This window comes from Venturia canescens, chromosome 5 (assembly GCF_019457755.1).
Source record: "Venturia canescens isolate UGA chromosome 5, ASM1945775v1, whole genome shotgun sequence".
NCBI classification, from domain to species: domain Eukaryota; kingdom Metazoa; phylum Arthropoda; class Insecta; order Hymenoptera; family Ichneumonidae; genus Venturia; species Venturia canescens.
Window position 1 is genome coordinate 12,297,942 of NC_057425.1, and position 22,000 is coordinate 12,319,941.

A 22,000-nucleotide genomic window follows, 5' to 3' on the forward strand; every position below is an offset into this window, starting at 1 on the left:
TGGATATAACGAAACGTTTTTTCATGGAAAATTTATCGGTAAAGCAGCGTCGGAATCGTCGGAACGTCGGAACTATCCAATCTCAAACATTTATATGTTTATATTACCGTTGGTAATTTCCTCGGTTATTTAACCAATCGCAAATTGCAACCATTGCAACCACGATCCACGATTGCAACTCAAAACATAATTTCTGAACGCTGAGAATTTATATGTGGATAAATAAAGGCAAACGGGATATTGTTTTACGAACGTTTTTTAACCCCAACCGGGCGTGATCGTATATGTATTGTTGCGTTAAACGTCAAGTCAAAAATAGAATATAAGTCATAATTTAGCATTTATCGTAAAAAATGTCGAGATTCGACGATGGAAAAGACGTTACGGGTACGGGTTTTCGTAAAATCGACATTGACGAATACAGCGAAAATGGTTTTCAAGACGAGGAGAATGACGGCGGAGCTATCGGACCTACCGGACCCGATGAAAGCGAAATTCTTCAACTTCTCACCCAATATCCTTTACATATGACTCATTTTCATTCTTCTATCTAATCTCTCTCAGTCTTGCCATATTTTTTTGAACTTTTTCTTTTTATAATTCAAGGCTTCTCGACATATTTTTCCTTAATTTATATTCAAAGGAAGGAATGCTGATGCCCTGATTTCTGTTCTCAAGTGTGCTCCTTTGGGCTCGAAAAATCAACAAATCAAGGTAACCTAAAAAAATGTATTTCCACTTGCGGCGAATCTTCTGCTTTCACTTCAATTATGATTTCTGTTCTTTTCAATTATGTATTTTATCAAAATTTTGAAGAAAAAATATACATATATAATGCATGTCTTATTTTAATGGATACAGGACAATGCAAGGAATCTGGCACAGAAAGTACTTTTAAGCATAAAATCTAATCAAATGGATGACTGTTTGGCGCAACTGGACCGAGATCAGGTGGACGTACTGATGAAATATATTTACAGAGGCTTCGAAATACCAACCAAAGACAGCAGTGCTCATTTGTTAGTGTGGCATGAAAAAGTGTACAACATCAACGGAATAGGAAGCATCATGAGAGTTTTAGCGGACAGTAAAAAAGCTTGAGTCGGATTGCTCCTCTCTGTCTCTTGATTTGTCTCTCTAACTCTCTTGCACAAGAATTTTACGTCATTCTGAAGGATTACCATTAAGTTTATTTGGTTGACTCAAAAAGTCAGAAAAAACGATGCAATTGCATCAATTGAAAGTTTCATGACGTCAAACTGAATAACAGCAATAGGTAGATAGCCAAGTAAGAACTTTCCATGATAAAGGAAGAAAAACCTACAATTAATAAACATGAGCTACAGGTATATGTGCAGAAACTGTTTTCAATAAAATCATTTTTATTTCTTCTATATATTGCGATACGATTGGATAGTTATGATAAAACTTAACAACAACAACAATTATGTTCATCATTCATGTTGTATAGAAAAGAGAAACAATAGGAAAGACAAAAAACAAAAAACAATGTGTCCCCTAGCGGATTGTACGACCAGGCATTGGTCTAAAAAAGTACAAAGACGACCGAAATTGGTCGAAAAGAACCGAAAAACGACCAACTTCGGTCGTTTTTGTACTTTTTTTGACCGATGCCTGGTCGTACAATCCGCTAGGGTCATTCGAGTCGACGTATCAAATATCGTGATTTTCTCAACGAGAGAATACAATCTTAGCAATAATTCATTACTTGTTACTCCATCAATAAAAAAGAACTGTTGACCCATATTATATATCGCTATATGATTTGTCATTGCTCATAGAGACAATTTTTTTCTATGATGTAATGTGGCAATTTTTTTTATTATTATTCAATTGAGAAACGTATTGAATCTCTTGGCGAGGAAAAGTATAACAATTATTGTTTAACACGATCGTTGTTCCACAATCGCAATCGTTTCTCTAAAATAACTCTTAAATATTTATTACCGCTGATAATAACTTCAAACTGATGACGTTTCGTTCTTATGTCCTATTGTCTTTTTTTCAGTATACTCGGTTAATCGGTCTCTCTCTCGTCCTTTCCTCATTATTCGCACTTGTTTTTTACAGTAACCATTATCATGTTGGTCTGACGGATCAAAAATAGTGCACTGATAAATACTGCTTTTGCCCTGAAACATTTTCATTGTTGTTAAAATTCATCCCTTCAATTTCAACTCTAAATTACTGTCAATGGGTCACCTTGACCCAGGCCATTTCTTTCCAATGTACCATTGAATACAATTTAAGTTTTTTTTCTCAAATGCTTAACGGGCACTCGAACTTTCAAAAGCGTATACGATCGATGGACAGGGTTGCTGAAATTGTAAGTATTGGTTGGTACTCGTAGCTTCTTGACTTTTTCATACTTACTGTCCTTCCTTAAAATACTCTTTGAGCGTATTACTGAATCTCTTGCTGTACTTGACAAATTCTCTCTTACGCTGGTCCAGTGCTTGTTTTCCAGCTGATCCTGGTATGAAGCCTGTCACTTCATTTACAGCATCCAACAACTTTTTAATCGCACTTGCAATTTCTCTAAAAAATTTATTGTTAATTGGATATACAAATATAAAAACGTTATGGGGAAATGTCCGAAATAACAATGCACCAGGTAAAAAAACTTATAAAAATTACGACAATGGTTAAAACTTACTTGATTGTTTCCAAAAACGTTTTACGGTCTGTTATTTCATCAGGGATTCTGCTCAGTATTCTTTTCAAAGCTGTTGACTTTCTGTTGAGCTCCTGGAAAGCATCTTCAGAGCGTGCTGAACGATATTCTACAACTATTCAAGTTGAAATCATAAAAATTTTGGTTCTTAATAAATCAACAACCTATAGCGATAATTTGTTCCAAATGTAAAGATCAACTTATTCCACTTTCAATGGTTCGAACATTATTCATTTTGCAAAGCCCACAGAAAATTTAGGGAATATTTTTCTGAACTCATTGGACAAAATGATGGGTGTGACAAAATCTTTGCAATATTTAATTGGAATTTCTGAAAATTTTTTTATCGTATCGCATGGATATATAATAGAATTTTAAAAAGTATATAAACTATCAAAGCATTTTCATTACTAACCGTCGCAGTCGGATGCGGTTCCCTGCAAGCGTAATACGCTTGCATTCATATCCAAGCTCAACTCTCCTCTCCGTACAATTCCCAGTACAAGATCATGAGTGATACCAGGATAGCTGCTCTCGGCTCTGAAAAGAGCAGTTCGCAAAGTCTGAGCAGCAACAACATTTTGCGTTTCAAGCTGTTTGGAAATAAATAAATAAACGAACAGTTATTTTTGTTGTGTGTAAAAAATAACGAGAAAAACGAAATTCATATATTATCCAATCATATGTATACTGTTGAATTTTTGTCAGTGAGTAATCTTGTTCTTGTTGGTTATCAAATGTCAACCGATGGATTATTTGATTTAAAAATGAAAAATGTGATCGCTGGGAACCAATGCCACTATTATGAATAGTGGGGAAAAAAAAATACGAATAAAAGTTACATCGTCGAAATTGAAACCCTAATTTTTTTAATCACGCGACAACATAAATGGTGTCTTATTGTTTTTAACGTTACCTTTGCCAGTATAGGTCGTAATATTACGGGCAGAACAAGTGATGTAACTGGAGTCTCATCTCCCATTGTCATCCTTCAAACGGGATGTTTGATATTTTTTGTAAAAATCTGACTACGGATTACAGGCCGTGCGTCCAAGTTGACGCGAAAGATATATTTGTTATCAGTTTATGAATCAAAGGTAATAATTCCCGAGTGCATCGATGGAAACGCCACAAATAAGAAAAGCAGAGTTTAATATTGAGAGTTGTATGAAAAAAAAAGAGGAAATAACAAACTTCAATAACCGATCATGATTGTGTTTTCTGACAGCTGTCACTAAAGAGCCCTACTAGAAAGAGATTAACCTTGAATACGTTTCCTCTGAGGGGAAATGTATATTTTCCGTATTTTTAGGGTACAAAGTAATAAAAACAACTGTAAATACGATGCCCGCCGCGACAACCCTAGAATGACGGCTGACGGCGACGACGACGACGACGACGACGACGATGCACGAGAAAACAATTTTTTCTTTCTTTCTTTCTTCCGTTCTTCCTTGTCGGTTGGGCCTTCTATATTCAGGGCGTTTCGACCTGCGTGTTTCGGCCAACGCTCGCAGTGTAGCGCCTGCTTACGGTGCGTGAAGGTTATATATGGTTGGTTCTGGCTGACTTATTGCTTTAGTGAATTTGATGAGATGCTCCAAAACTTCGGTGACTTTGGAAGGGGGAAGGGAGAGATCTAGTGCTCAAGATTATATTTTTCAAATCGAAGTTTTCTTTCAAAGCGAATGAACGTTCTTCAATTTTTTATATTTTCGTACGATTTTAGCTCAGTCGATAACCCATTCCTGCATTATAAATGAAAAATCTTTGGTTTCTTGATTTCAGGAAATCAATCCCCCAAAATCGTGGAAACCATGGAGAAACATACGCCGGGTCCCGCAATGGAGCGGTGTAATAGCGAATCCATCAGAGAGATATCGGAGTGAAAAAATTCTGCCATAAAGTTGAAATATCAATAAATAAACTTTCCGAATTTCAAGAGTCTATACTTTTTCCTTTGCCACAAAAAAATCCGGATTACCCGGCTTCCCCGTTTTTTCCAGTTTCTCTATGTGCAGACGTGCTATTTTCTAACATCGCTTCGTATTTAGGAATGATTTAATTAAACGCGTATATATATAAACTTCAAAAAGTAAAAAAGGCACGCCAAGTATTAAAAGGTCGTGACCGTCGTTTTAAATGATTTTCTATATTCGCATTGTCAATAAATAAATTTTAAAAAATGTTTAACTGTGAAAAAATATGAGATCTATTGTAACATATACAGTGAATGAATTACGTTTCCTGTAGGAATTCTGAATTTTGGAAATAAAAAAAAAATGAGATCATTTTCCAACGTAGCCAAGTACAGTGAATGAATTAAGGTTCTTGTGGAATTCATTCGTGTACACTTTTAGCCCTAATCCCTCACTTATTCAGAAAAATTTTCCAGCAAACGTCACAGAGCAACAAAGGTTTCTCGAATAATTCTGCAATTATTAAGAGATTATCATCTGTTTTTATGCTAGCTCGGGTTATAAACTTAAAACAGTTTACGCGTACAAGTGCATGCATTGTATCTATACGATGAACTGCACAAATTCATTTTCAACATTACACACAAGCTTGGCGTGCATGGTTTTCAATCGGAAGCTCGGGAAGAGACAATTGTTCAAATTTACTATAAAAACAATAATTAATTAGAATTGTATGAACGAGTGTGAAAAAAAACGATCCCCCAATAAAATACGAGGGGCCCTGTTATATAATGATTTGGTAAACAATACAGATAGGTCAAATTTGTGGATAAAATTGAATAATTAAACGAACGGATAAAGAAATGAAATCAATCAATCCCTTTATATGCCTTTATCTTGTACGGATAGATATGGCCATTCTTTCATGCCCATACGCATTTTAATTTATCCACGCGTCACTTTCACTCGTTTGTCCGTACACTCTTTTTTTTACCAAATGGGCAGATGATTGGATGAATTACACAAGTATTGAAATGGATGAACAAAGAAGTAAGCTGTGTAAACATTGATTTCAGAAAAGAAAACGCGTTGAATACGAAACATTTGGAGTAATGAATTTATCAGTCAAACTAGTCAAGAATAGATATTTTTCTTTGTGTACACAGCGCGGGATCTCACGTCGAACTACTCAATAAAATAGTTGGATGGAAAAGGGATGGCAAATTAAAAAACAATTACATGAGAGGATCATCAAGTTTTCTTCAAATATATGGACGGATGAGGCATTCCTTCGCCGAGCTTCCGATTGAAAACCATGCACGCCAAGCTTGTGTGTAATGTTGAAAATGAATTTGTGCAGTTCATCGTATAGATACAATGCATGCACTTGTACGCGTAAACTGTTTTAAGTTTATAACCCGAGCTAGAGTAAAAACAGATGATAATCTCTTAATAATTGCAGAATTATTCGAGAAACCTTTGTTGCTCTGTGACGTTTGCTGGAAAATTTTTCTGAATAAGTGAGGGATTAGGGCTAAAAGTGTACACGAATGAATTCCACAAGAACCTTAATTCATTCACTGTACTTGGCTACGTTGGAAAATGATCTCATTTTTTTTTTATTTCCAAAATTCAGAATTCCTACAGGAAACGTAATTCATTCACTGTATATGTTACAATAGATCTCATATTTTTTCACAGTTAAACATTTTTTAAAATTTATTTATTGACAATGCGAATATAGAAAATCATTTAAAACGACGGTCACGACCTTTTAATACTTGGCGTGCCTTTTTTACTTTTTGAAGTTTTAATATTTACTGATTTCACTTCTTTTTGCGAGACGTGACAACTATATGGGAATCGTATTTCATTCACTATATTTGTCAACTTCAGAAAACGATCTCATTTTTTTTTTATATTTTGAAGTTTTTTATTGAAAATGCAAATATAGTAAATTATTGGAAACTACGGTCGCGACCTTTTAATAATTGGCGTTCTTTTCTTACTTTGTCAATTATTTTTTTTTCTGATTTTACTTGGATTTTACCGCGGTAACAATATTTACTTAAGAAAAAAAATACATTCCTCGTCTTAAACGAAAATTTTTGAAACGATTTATTTCAAGGTGAGTGATTTTCACTATATGACAAAAGCAATCAACACAGCTAATTTTTCTATGTAGACGGACGAAAACTGTGCGGTTATGTTCATGTGAGTTGAAACCTTTTACAAGCAATAATGGTGACGATTTTGATTATCCATTCAGCAACTCGAATTTTCCAATGAAAGATTGGGAAATACCTATGCAATGGGATGATATTTTCATTTTCTATTCCTTTTTTTGAAACCTCCACTTGTTTACTTGGAAAAATGATTTTTGAAACTATCTTCTTCTCATTCATGGATTCCATGTTGACATGGATACTGTCAATGGTTTGCAATGTCCAAGGAGATGTTTCCATGGTATTCAATGTCTAAGACCACAGCTTTATGGTTATTGGTGTCCAGTGACATTTTTTCATGATCTTCTGTAACGTCTGAACCTGCCTCGTCAATGTAAACTATTAAATCGCAGATCTAGATGGGTGGGGTTCGAAATTTCGAATAACCGAATTGTAGAATGGTCGATATTTCGAAATTAATAAATTCGTCATGTAAGATTGGAGAAAAATAAGTAATTCGAAATTCTTATTCCCGATCGACTATTTAGCAGATTACGTCTTTAATCGAATATTTTTTCTTTGAATTCGCATTTATTCGAAAATATATATTTCAATAGTTTGCATTTCGAATGCAATTTTTACAGACCGTACGAATGTCAAAAGTTCATATTTTCGAATTCAATATGGAGAGTAATTGTTTTACAGACAGACCAGAATATAGAGTAGCAAAAAATCGAAAGTGAATTTTTCGAGCCTATAAAACTTCGATATGTGGAATAGCGATAGTTCGAAAAGGGAAAGTCAAAATGGCGATGTTTAAAAATTGGAGATCACCGGTCTGAGTAAGTGAGTGAGTGAGACGCGTGTATTTGGAGCTCCGCTGTATTTCTTTATTATGATCGATCGACTTTCTAACGTTTCGCTATTTTGAACATTTGACTTTTTGGTGTTTCAGTATTTCAACCTCAGTAATATTTGGTCTTTCGTTATTATATTTTAAAAATTGTGAATTTTCACAGTATCGCTGACTATAGTAATTTATGAATCGAAAGAGTGATAGTCGAATTTTCGAAAAATCGATATTTTAGTCATCGTCCTATGGGCGATTATTACATTCTATTTTCGATGTAAACGTGCTTCGAATGTTGCAGTTTCTGCTTTATTTATTTTCGGCATTCAAAGCTGTAGTCGAATCTATCTGTCTCCATATTATCATTCGAAGTTTATAAACTCGAGATTTTAGCTGTTCGAAATTTTAGTCATTCCAACATTTGATCCCCACCCGATCTAGATATCGATAACTATGACGAAATATATCGTAAACCATTGCACCGTTTACCTAAATATCGGGAAATATAAAATTGTCGAATATATATTGAACAATACGAAGGCATCCACCTAGACATCGAAAACCCTATAGTCGCCAAACTAGACATCGAAAACTATAGAGCCGACGACCTAGATATCGAAAACCTTAGAAAAACTCACCACACTATCGGAAACTATGGAGCCGTTGACTTTCATATCGGGAACCATAGACAAATTCACCTTAACGTCGGAAACTATGGAGCTATCGACCGGGATAGTGAAAACTATGAAGTCGTCAACCTAGTCCACGAAAACAATGGGAAAACATACCTGGACATTGAAAACTACGGAGCCGTTGATCTAGACCTCGAAAAGCATGAAAAAACATACCAGGACGACGAAAGCCATGGAGAAATATACCTAGCCATCGAAAACCATGGAGCTGTCGACGTAGACATCGAAAAAAATGGAGAACCATAACCAAACATCGAAAACTATGGAATTGTTGACCTAGCATCAAAAGCCATGACGGAATATACCTGGACCACGAAAACCATGAAGGAACATACGTAGACATTTAAAACTATGAAGAAATATACCTGGACATCCAAAACCATGGAGGAATATACCTAGACATTGAAAAATATGTAGACACATACCTAGACATCGAAAAGTATGGAGTCATCGACCTAGATCACGGAAATGATGAAGAAATATACCTAGAGAACAAAAACTATGGAAACTCAGACCTAGCAATCGAAAACTGTGGAACCATCAACTTAGACCACGAAAACCATGGAGAAACATACCCAGACATCGAAAACCATGGAGGAATATACCTGAACCACGAAAACCATGATGAAACATGCCTAGACATTGAAAACCATGGAGGAATATACCTGGACGACGAAAAACATGGAGGAATATACCTGGACCACGAAAACCATGAAGGAACATGGTTTTCGTGGTCCTTCATACTTCGTCATTGAAAACTGTGGAGCCGTCGACCTCGACTGCGAAAACCATGAAAAAACATACCTAGACCACGAAAACCATGGAAGAATCTACGTAGACCACGAAAACCATAGAGAAACATATCTATACATCGAAAACCATGGAGGAATATACCTGGACCACGAAAACCATGTAGGAACATATCCAGACATCGAAAACTATGAAGGAATATACCTAGACATCAAATCCCATGGAGGAATTATCCTAGACCACGAAAACCATGAAGAAACATGCCTAGACATTGAAAACCATGGAGGAATTATCCTAGACCACGAAAACCATGAAGAAACATGCCTAGACATTGAAAACCATGGAGGAATTATCCTAGACCACGAAAACCATGAAGAAACATGCCTAGACATTGAAAACCATGGAGGAATATACCTAGACATCGAAACCCATGGAGGAATTATCCTAGACCACGAAAACCCGAGAGAAACATACCTGGACTTCGAAAACTGTGGAGCCGTCGACCTCGACTGCGAAAACCATGAAGAAACATATCCAGACCACGAAAACCATAGAGAAACATATCCATACATCGAAAACCACGGAGGAATATACCTGGACCACGAAAACCATGAAGGTACATATCCAGACATCGAAAACCCTGAAGGAATATACCTAGACATCAAAACCCATGGAGGAATTATCCTAGGCCACGAAAACCATGGAGAAGCATACTTGGACATCGAAAACTGTGGAGCCGTCGACCTCGACGGCGAAAACCATGAAGAAACATATCCAGACCACGAAAACCATAGAGAAATATACCTAGACATCGAAGAAACCCATGGAGGAATTATCCTCGACCACGAAAACCCGAGAGAAACATACCTGGACATCAAAACCTGTGGAGCTGTCGACCTCGACTACGAACACCATGAAGAAACATACTTAGACCACGAAAACCATGGAGAAACATATCCATACATCGGAAACCATGGAGGAATATACCTGGACCACGAAAACCATGAAGGAACACGTCTAGACATTGAAAACCATGAAGGAATATACCTAGACATCAAAACCCATGGAGAAATTATCCTAGACCACGAAAATCGTGGAGAAACATACCTAGACATCGAATACTGTGGAACCGTCGACCTCGACCGCGAAAACCATGAAGAGACATACTTAGACCACGAAAACCATGGAGAAATATACCTTAGACATAAAGAACTATGGAGAAATACACCTGGACATTAAAAACTATGGAGATATACACCTGCACATCAGAAACCATAGAGGAATATACCTAGACATCGAAACCCATAGAGGAATTATTCGAGACCACGAAAACCATGGAGAAACATACCTGGACATCGAAAACTAAGGAGCCGTCGACCCAAACCTCGAAAACCATGAAAAAACATACCTAGACGACGAAAGCCATGGAGGAATATATCTGGACATAAAAAACTATGGGGTCGTCCACCTAGAAATCGAAAATCGCGATAGAATGTACTTAAACCTAGTCCTCCAAAACCCATGAGCTATCGCCCTAGACATCCTCGAAAAATCCAGCGGCGTCGACCAGAATTTTATATTTTTTTTATTTTTATTATTTATTATTTAATGTTATTCGTATTATTCAATTTTTTTATTTTATTATAATATTATCATTTTATATTATATATTGTATAATATAATATATATATTATATTATATATTAATTATAATAAAATATTTATTATAATAATATTTTATTATTAATTAATATTAATAAATGAAATATATATTATATAATTATATACATATTTTATGCGCAAACCAGGAGCTGGTATTGCCCCCGCTGTGCGCCCATTCTCTGTCTCTCTCGCTCGACGACGCAGAAGGAGAGGGGGTAGCCGCGTTCAGCGTAGTGCGTGACGTAGAGTGTGACAAAAGTAAGAAATCGTGCAAAGGACGTAAGTCCAAATGTAAACAAGCGTAACTTACGCCCCTCTGTCTCTAAGAAAATGAAAATCCCGAAATGATGGATTTTAAATCACTAACGTTACATATCTCAGGATCTACTGGACGGATTTACTTGCAACAAAGACCAATGGAAAGAGAAAAATCGAAAAAAAATCGTCACAAATTTTCAAGCTGTTTTATGAAATGGTTTATTTGTGAGAGCCATTTGAAAATTCTGTGACGTCATAAAACCGGCATATTCGCGTATATAAGAGTAGCGGCAGGGCTCGCGCTGGCTTTTCTTTTGCGCTGCAGTTTTTCCTTTTAATACTTGGCGTCGAGCCGCTACCGCGTCTCTTGATTAGGGTGATGCAAAAAAAATCGATATTTTTTTTTCCTCGGAGCTCCAACGGAAATAGTACATAAAAAAAAGTAATTTTCCCAAAATTCAGATTTTTAAAAAAATGTCTATATAGTGCTCAAGCCACTTTTCGATATTTTCCTGTTTTTCCTCAAAAATCGCAAAGTGAAAATTTTTCTTTTGCTCTCATAACAGAAAGTGTTAGTGCTCGATGAAATCATGAATCTAATAAACTTTTATCAGTCTCGAAAAAATTTAATGGCTGCCCTGCATATAATTATATAATTTCTTTTTTTTTCTGCGTAAATTTATCTAGAAAAAGGTATAAAAATTTAAAAAACGTATGGCTACAAATGGCAATTTTTGTCGTCCTTCCAAAAGAAGGGGTATAAAAGTATTTTAAAAAAACAGTTTTTCAAAATTTTGTCGAATTCAAATTCTCTGTTTCAAAGTCCGGTATTTCAGCGCAGAAGGCACGTTATAATTTGGGAATTTTCCAGTTTTCCCATTTATAATAAATATTAGTAAAATATTTTGACTGAATTTTGAAGAAAAATAAATGTAAGCTAGCCAGTGAATGCAAAATCGCAAAAATGTTCAGTTCCAAATGGTTTGTTTACAATAAAACTATTTGAGTTTTTACAGGATGGCAACTTTGTACAATAGACCTATTTCAATCTTGTTAATATGAGACCGATTTTGGATGTTTGATGAAAAATATTTGCAATTTTGCATCCATTAGGCTGCACTTTTTTCAAACAGAACTAGGACAAAATCTTTTATTAATTATTATAATTAATTATAATCCATGGTAAATATTTTGAAATTATTTGCCACTCGTCGTCCGAAGTCACAAACTCAACCTACTAGATATATTTTTATTCTTTGACGTTTACGGGCGAGAGTGGCGAGAGTGGCAACAACTGCGTTGCCATGGAACCGGAACGAAGAAAATATTATTTTATCGAATTGTATCCACGACGATACTCCCTTCTTAGACGTCGAAACTGCGAATACATCGTATACGGAGCGAGGAAACCCTGTGATCTTGACATTTTTTTACCGCGAAAGAAATATACTACTCCATATCTCAAAAATGGGGGTTTCTTTTGAAGACGTTCTTGATGAACTGGGATGGAAAGATGGTTTTCGAATTCCTGTTGCAAACGAAGAAAACAAACGTTTGGAAATCGAAGTAAGTGAAAAATTGGGTTATGAATTTTCTCGTGGCATTCCAAATGTTTACGAAGTGCGGAAAAAACAATGAATTTTTTATATCGATGCAAGTGCATTGGCGATCCACACTAAGCATGCGACGCCTCGCGGATTTTTCTTGAACTGCTGTTGGAGTGCAAAGCAGACGATCTGTCACGTAATATTAATGTCGTTAAGATGATGGTTCAGTCGGTAATCACACCTCGAATTTTTGAAATTGAAACTCTTTGACATCGTTCGTCCGATTAAAATAATAAAAATGTCATCGTACGCAGCACGATCGCAAAAATCCGATGACATTTTTATTTTTTCGATCAGACGAACGATGCGGAAAAATTTCCTTTTCAAAATTTGCAGCTATCTCTCTCGCACTCACGGTTGTCATTACCGACTGATCCATCATCTTAGCGCCATTTTTCCGAGGGACACGAGCGCCGCCATCGGTAGTGTGGATCGCCAATTGAATCGAAATGACGTTATACTATTGTTTAATAATAATCTGCGATTGTACTGAAACACCAATGACTCGGTTTCTTTACTAATATTAATTTACCGATTTTCCGATATGTACATAGAGAACAGAAACCGAATAAATTTTCATTTGAAATACTTGTTGAATCAGAAATATACAATGAAAACACGATTTTTGAATTAATCATTAATTATAGGCATTTGTTTTTTTTAATAGATAGAAAAGAAGAATAAGAAAAAAGCACGTTTAGTATCTGAGCTCGAAAGAAGTGAAGAAAGGATAAAATCAATCGAAAAACATGCAACGAGTCTCGAATATCACCACGACCATAATCAAAAGCTCATCACAGCTCATGCAACTCAACTGGAAGCAGAGGATCATTTGGCAAGACTCAGTACGAGTGGAGACGCGGCTATCGCACAGGAAATACGAGATCTCGAAAAAGAGAAAAATGAAATGAAAAGTAAAAACGCGTACCTCGAAAAAGAGCTCGCTAAAATAGCCTGTAAAATCGAAAATTCGAAAAAGACTCTTGCATTCGACAAGGAGAACCTTTTAAAACTGGAACACACTTTGAATCGTGAAGAAGAAAAAAGTTACAAAATCGAATCGTTCATTAAAATCGACGCGAAACAATTCAAGGCAAATATACAAAATTCCATTTCTCATTTCAACTATTATAAGTATTACCTCACAATAATGAATGATAGATTGAATAATAAATAATTTATGTTAGTTATGGCTTTTTAGAAACTCCAATTGGAACGCGAGAAATTGACCACCGAACTGGAATCTCATAAGCTTGCCTTTATTCGAGCTGTGAACGAAGTTACTGAAATGGAGATAATGCTCGACAGGACAGCCAAGCTTTATGTTGAGACTTTGAAGGAACAATTTCAATTGATAAACTGTTGGAAACAGAGTGTTACTGTTCTTAAACAACGGGATAATGGAATTCAGGAGACATTGAGGGTAAAAATGAACTTTGGATATTCAAGAATTCTGACTAAAGTGTCGAATACCAGAAAATTTTCAAAATCTTTCAATAAAATTAAACGCTCTTTTCAATAATTATTTAATACGTTTCAACAAACATCCGCATTAACCCTTAGTGCGCATCTGGGGTCAGGCTGACCCCAAAATTTTTTTCTCACATGAATAGCATTTACAGATGAGCATCTCACAAGTAAAACCCCCAATATTAAGAAATCGTTATCCCCTCTCTAAAAGTAGGGAGCATAGCCAACTTCATACTCCAAAATAAATACACTTTTTGGAAGGGTTGCAAAGTGGACCATTTTTCCCTTAAAGCATGGACCCTTGTCTGTAAAACTCTGTAAGGATTTTTTTCAAAACTCAAAATTAAATTTTTTACGAGAGATTTTGCCGAAAAAGTGCTTTTTACGCGCACTATCAACTTTGAGCACGTTTTTGAACGATGAAAAAAAATTTTTTTGAAAATCCGACTTTGCAGCCTTAAAGTTGGATCAATTCACTGCAAAAAGTGACTAAACCTTTTATTCCGAAAAGCGCATGGTCACCGAGATATTCGATGGCAAATATGATCTGGGGTCAAAGTGACCCCATGTGCACGAAATGTCTCGCTGTGAAGGTGTGCACACTAAGGCTTAATATTGTGTGTGTGTGTGTGTTGCGCAACGTTAAAAATTTTACTCGCACAAGTAAACTGAATTGAATGAGAACTAGTTATATATTGTTGAAAATTGAAAAATAAAAATTCTTCACTGTTTCCTTTATATAGGAGATTGACACTCTTCGAGAAATAGGCTGCGATCGAATGGAAGTGTACAGAGAGTCCGAGCAATTTCTCGACAACCAGATGAGCAGCAATAAGCAAACGGAAGACTCGATTCGTAAGCTGGAGAAAAAGCTTGTTCTCATAAAGGAGGAACGGTGTAGAATAACCCGAGAGGTTGAGGCTTATCAACACGAGCTCGCGTCACAGAGAAAAACTCTTCGAGATCTCGCGAGACGGATTCGCCAAATGCGTACCGATGGGAAAAGTAAAAAGACTATAATAAGCGAAAAACGTCGAAAGGTTGAAGAATTGAGACACGAGATCGAAGAAATTCAAGCCACTCTCGATGTTGTTGGAAATGAAAAATTGAATCACAACGACGGAGCGATACAAATGGAAGAAATGATCGAGGTCTTTAATATTTCTTTGACAGCATAAATATTATTTTAATCCATTGGAGTGTTGTTTCTGATTAAGATTAAGATTAAAGAGTTTACAAAATAATGGCGAATTTCAGAAGGAGGCAAAACGCAAAAATCGCATAGCCAAGGAAATAACACGTTTGCAAAGCCTCATTCTTCGTTCGACAACTCAAACGAATGATCTCGAGAGCGAGAAGAAAATACTTGATCTTCAAAAGCAAGGAGAATTGAAGAAAGCTGAACTCCTTGCCGCTTATAAAATCCGCGAGGAAAAACGGCTCGACGAGAGGAAAAAAATGATTTATAATTTAGATATCGATATAGAAAAATGTGAAATGCGCCTCGAACGCGCGACCGGAACTGGGGGGGGCATCGACAAAGCAGAATTGGCAAAAAAACAAAGCACCATCACCGAGCTTGAGAAACTTTACAACGAGAAAGTCCAAGTAAACAAATTGTTGGAGGGACAAATTGCTTGTTTGGAGGTAATCGATTTTTAACTGTATGAAAATAAATCGAAATATTGTATCGATACATTTTTATACATTTTATTCTATTTAAAAAAATTTTTTTTTAGCAAGACATGATAAAAGTATCCAACGGTATAACGAGCGACAAGGGTGAGCTTCAACGTTTGAGAAATAAAAAACAAGACTTGAGCCTTTCGATGGAAGGTGGTGAAAAGAAACTTAAATTCATGATTTCTCAAAACGAGGAGAAACAAGTGGAAGAAAGTATTTTAGGACTTCGCGTCTCTCAAGCTGAACGTCTCCTTGCCAGCATCGGTGATAAAGTTTACAATCTCGAGAAGTACAGACTCCAGATTGAAGCTGTGAGTATTGAAAAATCTTGTGTTGTTTAAGGAGGGTGGCTAGCGACGATACAATGTTGCCATGCTAAACCATGTTAAATACATAAAAAATTTCAAAATGATAAGAATTTAATAAAATTTGGTGAACATATTGTTTAGTGTCAGATTTGACAGTACAAATTTTTAAATATTTTTCTTGTGTACAGTTATCGAGTAATTGATCACTAAAGTTTACGTGTAGTCCAGTCACCTTAGGCCATATTTTACGAAGTTCTATTCAAGAGACCTAGAGGTTAGCCAATGTTTTTTTATAGGTTGTTTGGACCTACACAGGAATATAGCCCTGAGTTTTCGAACAAATCCGACTTGCACACTTGCAATAAAAAATTATTGAAAAAAAAATCGATTTTTTTTAATTGGTCCTCAGGGAACGCATCTGATCGAAAAACTTAACACAGGAAAGTTGTTCGGCATAACGTCCTCTATAAAAAAGGTCTTATACGAAAATGCGCTATCATTGTTAATTAAGCAGTTAATTGCAAATAAAGACAAAAAATCACAACTTTGTTTTTGCTGCTACAATCGTTTGTTTGTAGAGTTATCGGTTTGAAATTCATATAAAATGTAGGGAATTCAATGCCCAAGAGAATGGTGCAAGATTTATTAACCTGTGAGATATAGTTTAGCAACAATTTGCGATCTTCGAAAAAACTTTGACATCCCATAGAACTTGGCGATGAAGGCCTATAGCGTAGAAAAAAATCGAGGAGCTTCGCGTCACCGTGCACAAACTTTTTGGAATAAATAAATCGTTTTTGTTGATAATAAATAGTGTTTTTTGACGTTTTAAAAATCTTGCTTATAAACAAATAGCAATTCTGGACAAAGTTACAAAGATATTCGGGAAAATCTTGCACCATTCGATGCGTTTTTGAAAAACGAACAATTAAAAAAAAAAAAGTCGCAATATCTCTATTACAGACCGAGATATGAATATTTTTATATTTTTGCAAATATCTGTTGATGATATAGAGATTTTTGCAAAAATCAAATTCGATAGCTTTCCGTAGGGTTCCAGCTATGAGATTCGATAAAATACTGACCTCCAACAGGGTTTTTGTCATCACGGTTATCCGTGTAATCTACTCGACAGCGCGCGGCTGAAAGCGCGGCGACGGCCGCTCGCCCGGGCGCGGCGGTGGGGGTACCCCTCGCGCTCCGCAACCCGCTCGAGCGACTTAGTCAACAAGTTTGATAATTTCCCTTAGAATGGTCGCAGTTCGATGTATTTTTTTTTCATTTCGCGTGATTTTTTCTCGCGAACACGATGGTACTGTTAAAATTTTTTAAATAAATATTTTTTCTCGAATCGAACATTTACTATGATATTTTTAGGATGATAGCTTTGTACAGGGTTACCGATTGTGAGTATGGGTAAAGTAGGGAGTGTCCGTGCCGTCTGCGCTGTTGCCGCGTTCCCAGCACGGCGTAATATTTTGCGTACTCGATTTTACAGCGAATTTTCGATTAAAAACTCGAATAACTCTAAAACGGTGCTGTAAATTCTAATTTCGAAGATATGCTACAAGATAATCTGATATTTCATCAATCCGTACCAATTTTTTCAGCTCTGTGGTAGCATTTTTTTAGGAAATACATCTAAAAAACTGAAAAATGTTCGGAAAGCGTCATGTAAAACGCGCATTAACACTTTGACTTTCCGAATTTTTTTCTCAAGAACGGTACTGTGAATCGCCTTCAAATTGCACAGAGCATTCAGCGAAGGGGTCATAAACACACAGAAAAAAATTCAGCTTGGTGGTAGCATTTTGAGCTGGTCCATAACAACCCTAATGCACAATTACTCGATAACTAAGCAGAAGAAAATTTTGAAAAAAATTGTCTCTTCGTACTTATTGATGTCGAAGAACATTATCACCAAATTTGATAAATTTCTTATCATTTTGACGAATGTAGCCAGCCTCCTTAACGTAACGCCCGCATGGGGAAACAAAGATTCTCGAGAATAAAGTTAAAAGTGAAAATAGTAAAATGCGAGACTTTGAACGGAGGATTGTTATGAAAATTGTAAGCTGGAATGAAACGGTTCCCAATGCATATGCGCAGGCAATGAAAGAACGGAACGCAGAGATAAAAGTTCACAAGGAGTCTCTGATACTGGAGAAGCGTTTCGCGTTGAGCGATTGCGGAGAAATACGCGCTTTGATAATGGAGGGGAAATCGAAAGTTCATAATTTGAAAATTCGTTACGACACTTGCGTAGCAGCGATGGGAAAAAATACGGAAGCCGATGGAACGACGGAAGTAACGACGACGTTGCTCATTACTCGGAGGGCCCAAGAAAAATATATGCTTCAAGAGCAAGGTGACAAATTGGACGCGACGATAAGAAGAACGGAGCAAGAAATACGCAGCATGGAAAATACGCTTAGGGTGGTAAACGCTTGCAACGACAAGTACAAAGCGAGTCTTGGGCCCGTCGAGGAGGACGGAACGGAAGCGGCGGAGAGAAGAAAACTCGACGAAGAATTGTACAACGTTGTGGAAACGAAGAGAGAAAGGAGAGAACAATTCGAACGGGCGAGACAAGATTTCGAAAAAATGCGAATTAATTACGAAACCTCGTTCGAAGATGTTCGACGCGCCAAGGAAGAAAAGGACAACAAGTTGTGGTGCGTCGCCAATCTTGAACGACAAATAACTGAACAAAGTGAAAGAATTCTTCGGGCGGACAAAAGTTTGAAAAAATTGTTCAAAGATATTCAACGGATTTGCGAGTGTACCAATGACGAAATGATTCTTCTTCAAGAGGTACGAATCTCAATTTTTGCCGACAACATTTATCAAACCGCATTATTTTTTCATAACGAAAATTATGTTTGCTTCGATGTTTTTTTTTTTTTGACGCCTTTTTGAACTTTCAGAAAGACATTGCGACTCGCGAGCTCCACGAACAAAACCTCGCTTCGCTCCAGCGCATTACCGAACTGACGATTCGTCACCTTGAAATTGAAGGTTATTTGAAAAAACTGCTCAGCTCAAAAAACATTGTCCTGCCGTGTGCGCAACACCTCAAGCCTACGCCGAGTCCGAGCAGATGCGAAACTACGAGCGAAACAACCGAACGTACGAGAAGTCGTACAAGTTTGTTATCGTCATCGCGTGAAAGTGTCGGACGTATACACAATATCGTCAATATCGAGGCCCAATTTTCACCCAACGATCCTCAATCTACTCGTAAATACGTCAGTCCTGCTCAGCAATCTTCAAGATCCACAGCGAGAAGCCAAGAAACTCACAGAATCGTCACTAAACATTTATCGAGTAGAAATAAATGAATATCCTTTCATTATCGTCCCATACATTATTTACCCATACATTTGCCGCGAATCGAATGCGAATAACGAAATAATTATGCGCTTAGGAAATTTTCATAATATTTGTACTAATTCATGGTTACTGCTTCATTCGTATTTCTAAACTTTTTCACTGGCTTTTTGAAACATATTTTACAAAAATATTACACAGTTTTCTGCTGATGACGGAAGAATACATTGATGCGATTCGATATTTTTATATTTTAAATAAAAACGAAAAAGAAAGTGTCATTTTATCTGCATAAATTCCTTGAATAGATTGAGCAAAAGTTACATGGAAAAATAATATTGGATGTGAAAATTTTAAAGCTTATAGAGTAATTCGAATTTTATAGTTATGTATGAAACATTGTTGAAGAAAGTTAAATTTCCAAAAAAGTGCCAAAGTAACCTTACTGGTGTATACACATATATATATATGCAATGGTTATTATCAGCTACATCCGAACTAATAAGATGCATTATTTTGCGGACATTCGTATACCATTAAGATAACTTTTTCGCACGGATCTTTTTGATATTTGTTACATACTAGCAGTGCGTGTATAAATGATCGCGTTTACTGTGCAAATGACAAACTGAAAAGTAGGATGATAAGTTGTTTTTACTCCAGGTTATCTCAGTTTAAGGATTATCTCTATGTTTATCGTTAGCAAGGTTTAGGCATTCACGATGTTTGTTCAAAATACATACATCACAAAGTCAAATGTAAGACATGATTTGCGACTCAAAACTCGAAGATGCGCTGCCACGTTTTCCGCATGCACAATATTCCACATTTATCGTTGAACAGTGAACTAGCTATACCGGAACATCGCGTACCGAATTTTCTGCATTTGTAAATGTAAATATTCACGTATTATTGGTATGATTTGCGATCAAATCAAGTCTGTTATTAGTACACGAGTATTTATGTGAATTCGCGAAATTGTGTTATTTTTCATTAATTTAATTATTGCAGTAGCGTAATTATTTCTCATGGTACAGTTGATTCATCGAGGCTAACCTCATTTACAACCTGGATTTATTAATATTATTGGAGTTATACTTGCAAAAATTTCTTAATTTTTGGATTAAACTTGTTTTTTTTTTTTTTTTTTTTTTTTTTTTTCAATTTAGATGTCAGAGATAACTCAAGTTTCGTGCAGCAAATCTTTTGGAGGATGGCAAAAAGTATTTTCTCATCAGAGGTACAATATATAGTTTACGAACTAATTGTTTTTCTAATTTAAATTTTTCATGATTCAAGTAAGTTAATTACAACATTACACCAAATGAATTAATTACAGCAAAGAACTCAAGTGCAAGATGAATTTTGGTATATTCTTGCCAGCCGAAGCGGAGGAACGAACTCTACCTGTCATTTATTGGCTGTCAGGGTTGGAGTGTACTGAAATAAATTTTGTACAAAAAGCTGGTGCGCAGAGATACGCAGCTGAGAACAAAGTGATCATTGTCACCCCGGACACCAGCCCGAGAGGTCTGAATCTCCCTGGAGAAGATGATAGTTGGGATTTTGGAACAGGAGCCGGTTTTTATGTTGATGCCTCCAAAGATCCGTGGAAAACTTATTATAGAATGTACAGTTACGTGACTAAAGAGCTGCTGGACCTTGTTAATGAGAAATTTCCTGTTACACACGGAGAACAATCGATCATGGGACACAGGCAAGCTTATTTCATTGTCATTCAATATGAAATTGAATCATAAGAGAATTATATTGTTTGCAAAGTTTGGATAAGCTTGTTAAAATTTAGACTACAATGGAACAAATGAAGAGATGAAAATTATGGAATTAAGCTGGGAATAAGTTTTATTTTGTAATTACAAGACTTATCCAGTTTTTAATAAAGAATCTAAGAATTTTTTTTAAGATAAAGTACCATTTTTGTCATTGATCTCAAACTTTTTAAAGAATTTTGTTTTTTCTTGTTTTCAGTATGGGTGGTCACGGTGCTCTTATATGCGCACTGAAGAATCCTGGTCTCTACAAATCTGTATCGGCTTTTGCACCCATTTGTAATCCGACTAAAAGCCAATGGGGTAAAAAAGTATTCACAGGGTATTTGGGCGAGAACGAAGAAGATTGGGCTGAATGGGATGCAACGATTCTTGCAAAAAAATATAGGGGTCCAATTTTGTCCATTTTGATTGATCAGGTAGAAACAGTCAAAAGTAATTAGTAATCTATTAAATCATTACTTATTTATTACGATTACACATTTTCCGAAAAATTGATCTAAAGGAAAAAATGTTGTGCACGTCAAGATGAATTATTTTTATGTAGGGTTGAAAATATTTGAGCTTTATAGAAACTGAAAAAATTATTTATTAAACGATATGCAGGGCACAGCGGACCAATTTTTGCATCAGTTAATGCCGGAAAATTTGGTGACAGCGACTCAAGATGCTGATTTGACTCTAGTATTGAGACGCCAGGAGGGATATGATCACGGCTATTTCTTCGTAGCTACTTTTATTGAGGATCACATCAAGCATCACGCCAAGAATTTGCGGAACTAGGTGCCTTCAATTTTTGCAAAAGAAACGAAAAAATTCTCA

At 36.1% G+C, this 22,000-nt stretch overlaps 4 protein-coding genes across 5 annotated transcripts; 3 read left to right on the forward strand and 1 right to left on the reverse strand.

Moving 5' to 3' along the window:
• The first annotated feature begins 152 nt into the window (after window positions 1–152).
• Window positions 153–1,394, forward strand: Arpc5 (Actin-related protein 2/3 complex, subunit 5). The gene is made up of 3 exons (XM_043419545.1): window positions 153–514; window positions 642–714; window positions 862–1,394. The coding sequence occupies exons 1-3, from the start codon at window positions 354–356 to the stop codon at window positions 1,099–1,101; spliced, it is 474 nt and encodes a 157-aa protein (XP_043275480.1). The 5' UTR covers window positions 153–353; the 3' UTR covers window positions 1,102–1,394.
• Window positions 1,365–20,232, reverse strand: Ccm3 (programmed cell death protein 10 Ccm3). 2 transcript variants are annotated; one of them, XM_043419541.1, is made up of 6 exons: window positions 3,959–4,148; window positions 3,612–3,723; window positions 3,111–3,288; window positions 2,678–2,810; window positions 2,395–2,559; window positions 1,365–2,153 (listed from the first exon to the last, which is right to left on the reverse strand). In XM_043419541.1, the coding sequence occupies exons 2-6, from the start codon at window positions 3,681–3,683 to the stop codon at window positions 2,069–2,071; spliced, it is 633 nt and encodes a 210-aa protein (XP_043275476.1). In that variant the 5' UTR covers window positions 3,684–3,723; window positions 3,959–4,148; the 3' UTR covers window positions 1,365–2,068. The 2 variants fall into 2 exon arrangements, with proteins under 2 accessions (XP_043275476.1, XP_043275477.1); XM_043419542.1 differs by lacking the exons at window positions 3,612–3,723; window positions 3,959–4,148 and adding an exon at window positions 20,132–20,232 and having other exon boundaries at window positions 3,111–3,235.
• Ccdc39 (Coiled-coil domain containing protein 39) lies at window positions 12,351–20,977 on the forward strand. The gene is made up of 10 exons (XM_043419528.1): window positions 12,351–12,556; window positions 13,265–13,690; window positions 13,799–14,020; window positions 14,811–15,218; window positions 15,325–15,714; window positions 15,807–16,061; window positions 18,168–18,872; window positions 18,986–19,385; window positions 20,558–20,628; window positions 20,728–20,977. Exons 1-10 carry the CDS (start codon window positions 12,458–12,460, stop codon window positions 20,830–20,832), a joined length of 3,081 nt encoding a protein of 1,026 aa, XP_043275463.1. The 5' UTR covers window positions 12,351–12,457; the 3' UTR covers window positions 20,833–20,977.
• A 39-nt stretch (window positions 20,978–21,016) lies between these two features.
• Window positions 21,017–21,961, forward strand: LOC122410876 (S-formylglutathione hydrolase). Its single transcript, XM_043419328.1, has 3 exons — window positions 21,017–21,105; window positions 21,378–21,597; window positions 21,785–21,961. The coding sequence occupies exons 1-3, from the start codon at window positions 21,017–21,019 to the stop codon at window positions 21,959–21,961; spliced, it is 486 nt and encodes a 161-aa protein (XP_043275263.1).
• Window positions 21,962–22,000: the final 39 nt, after the last annotated feature.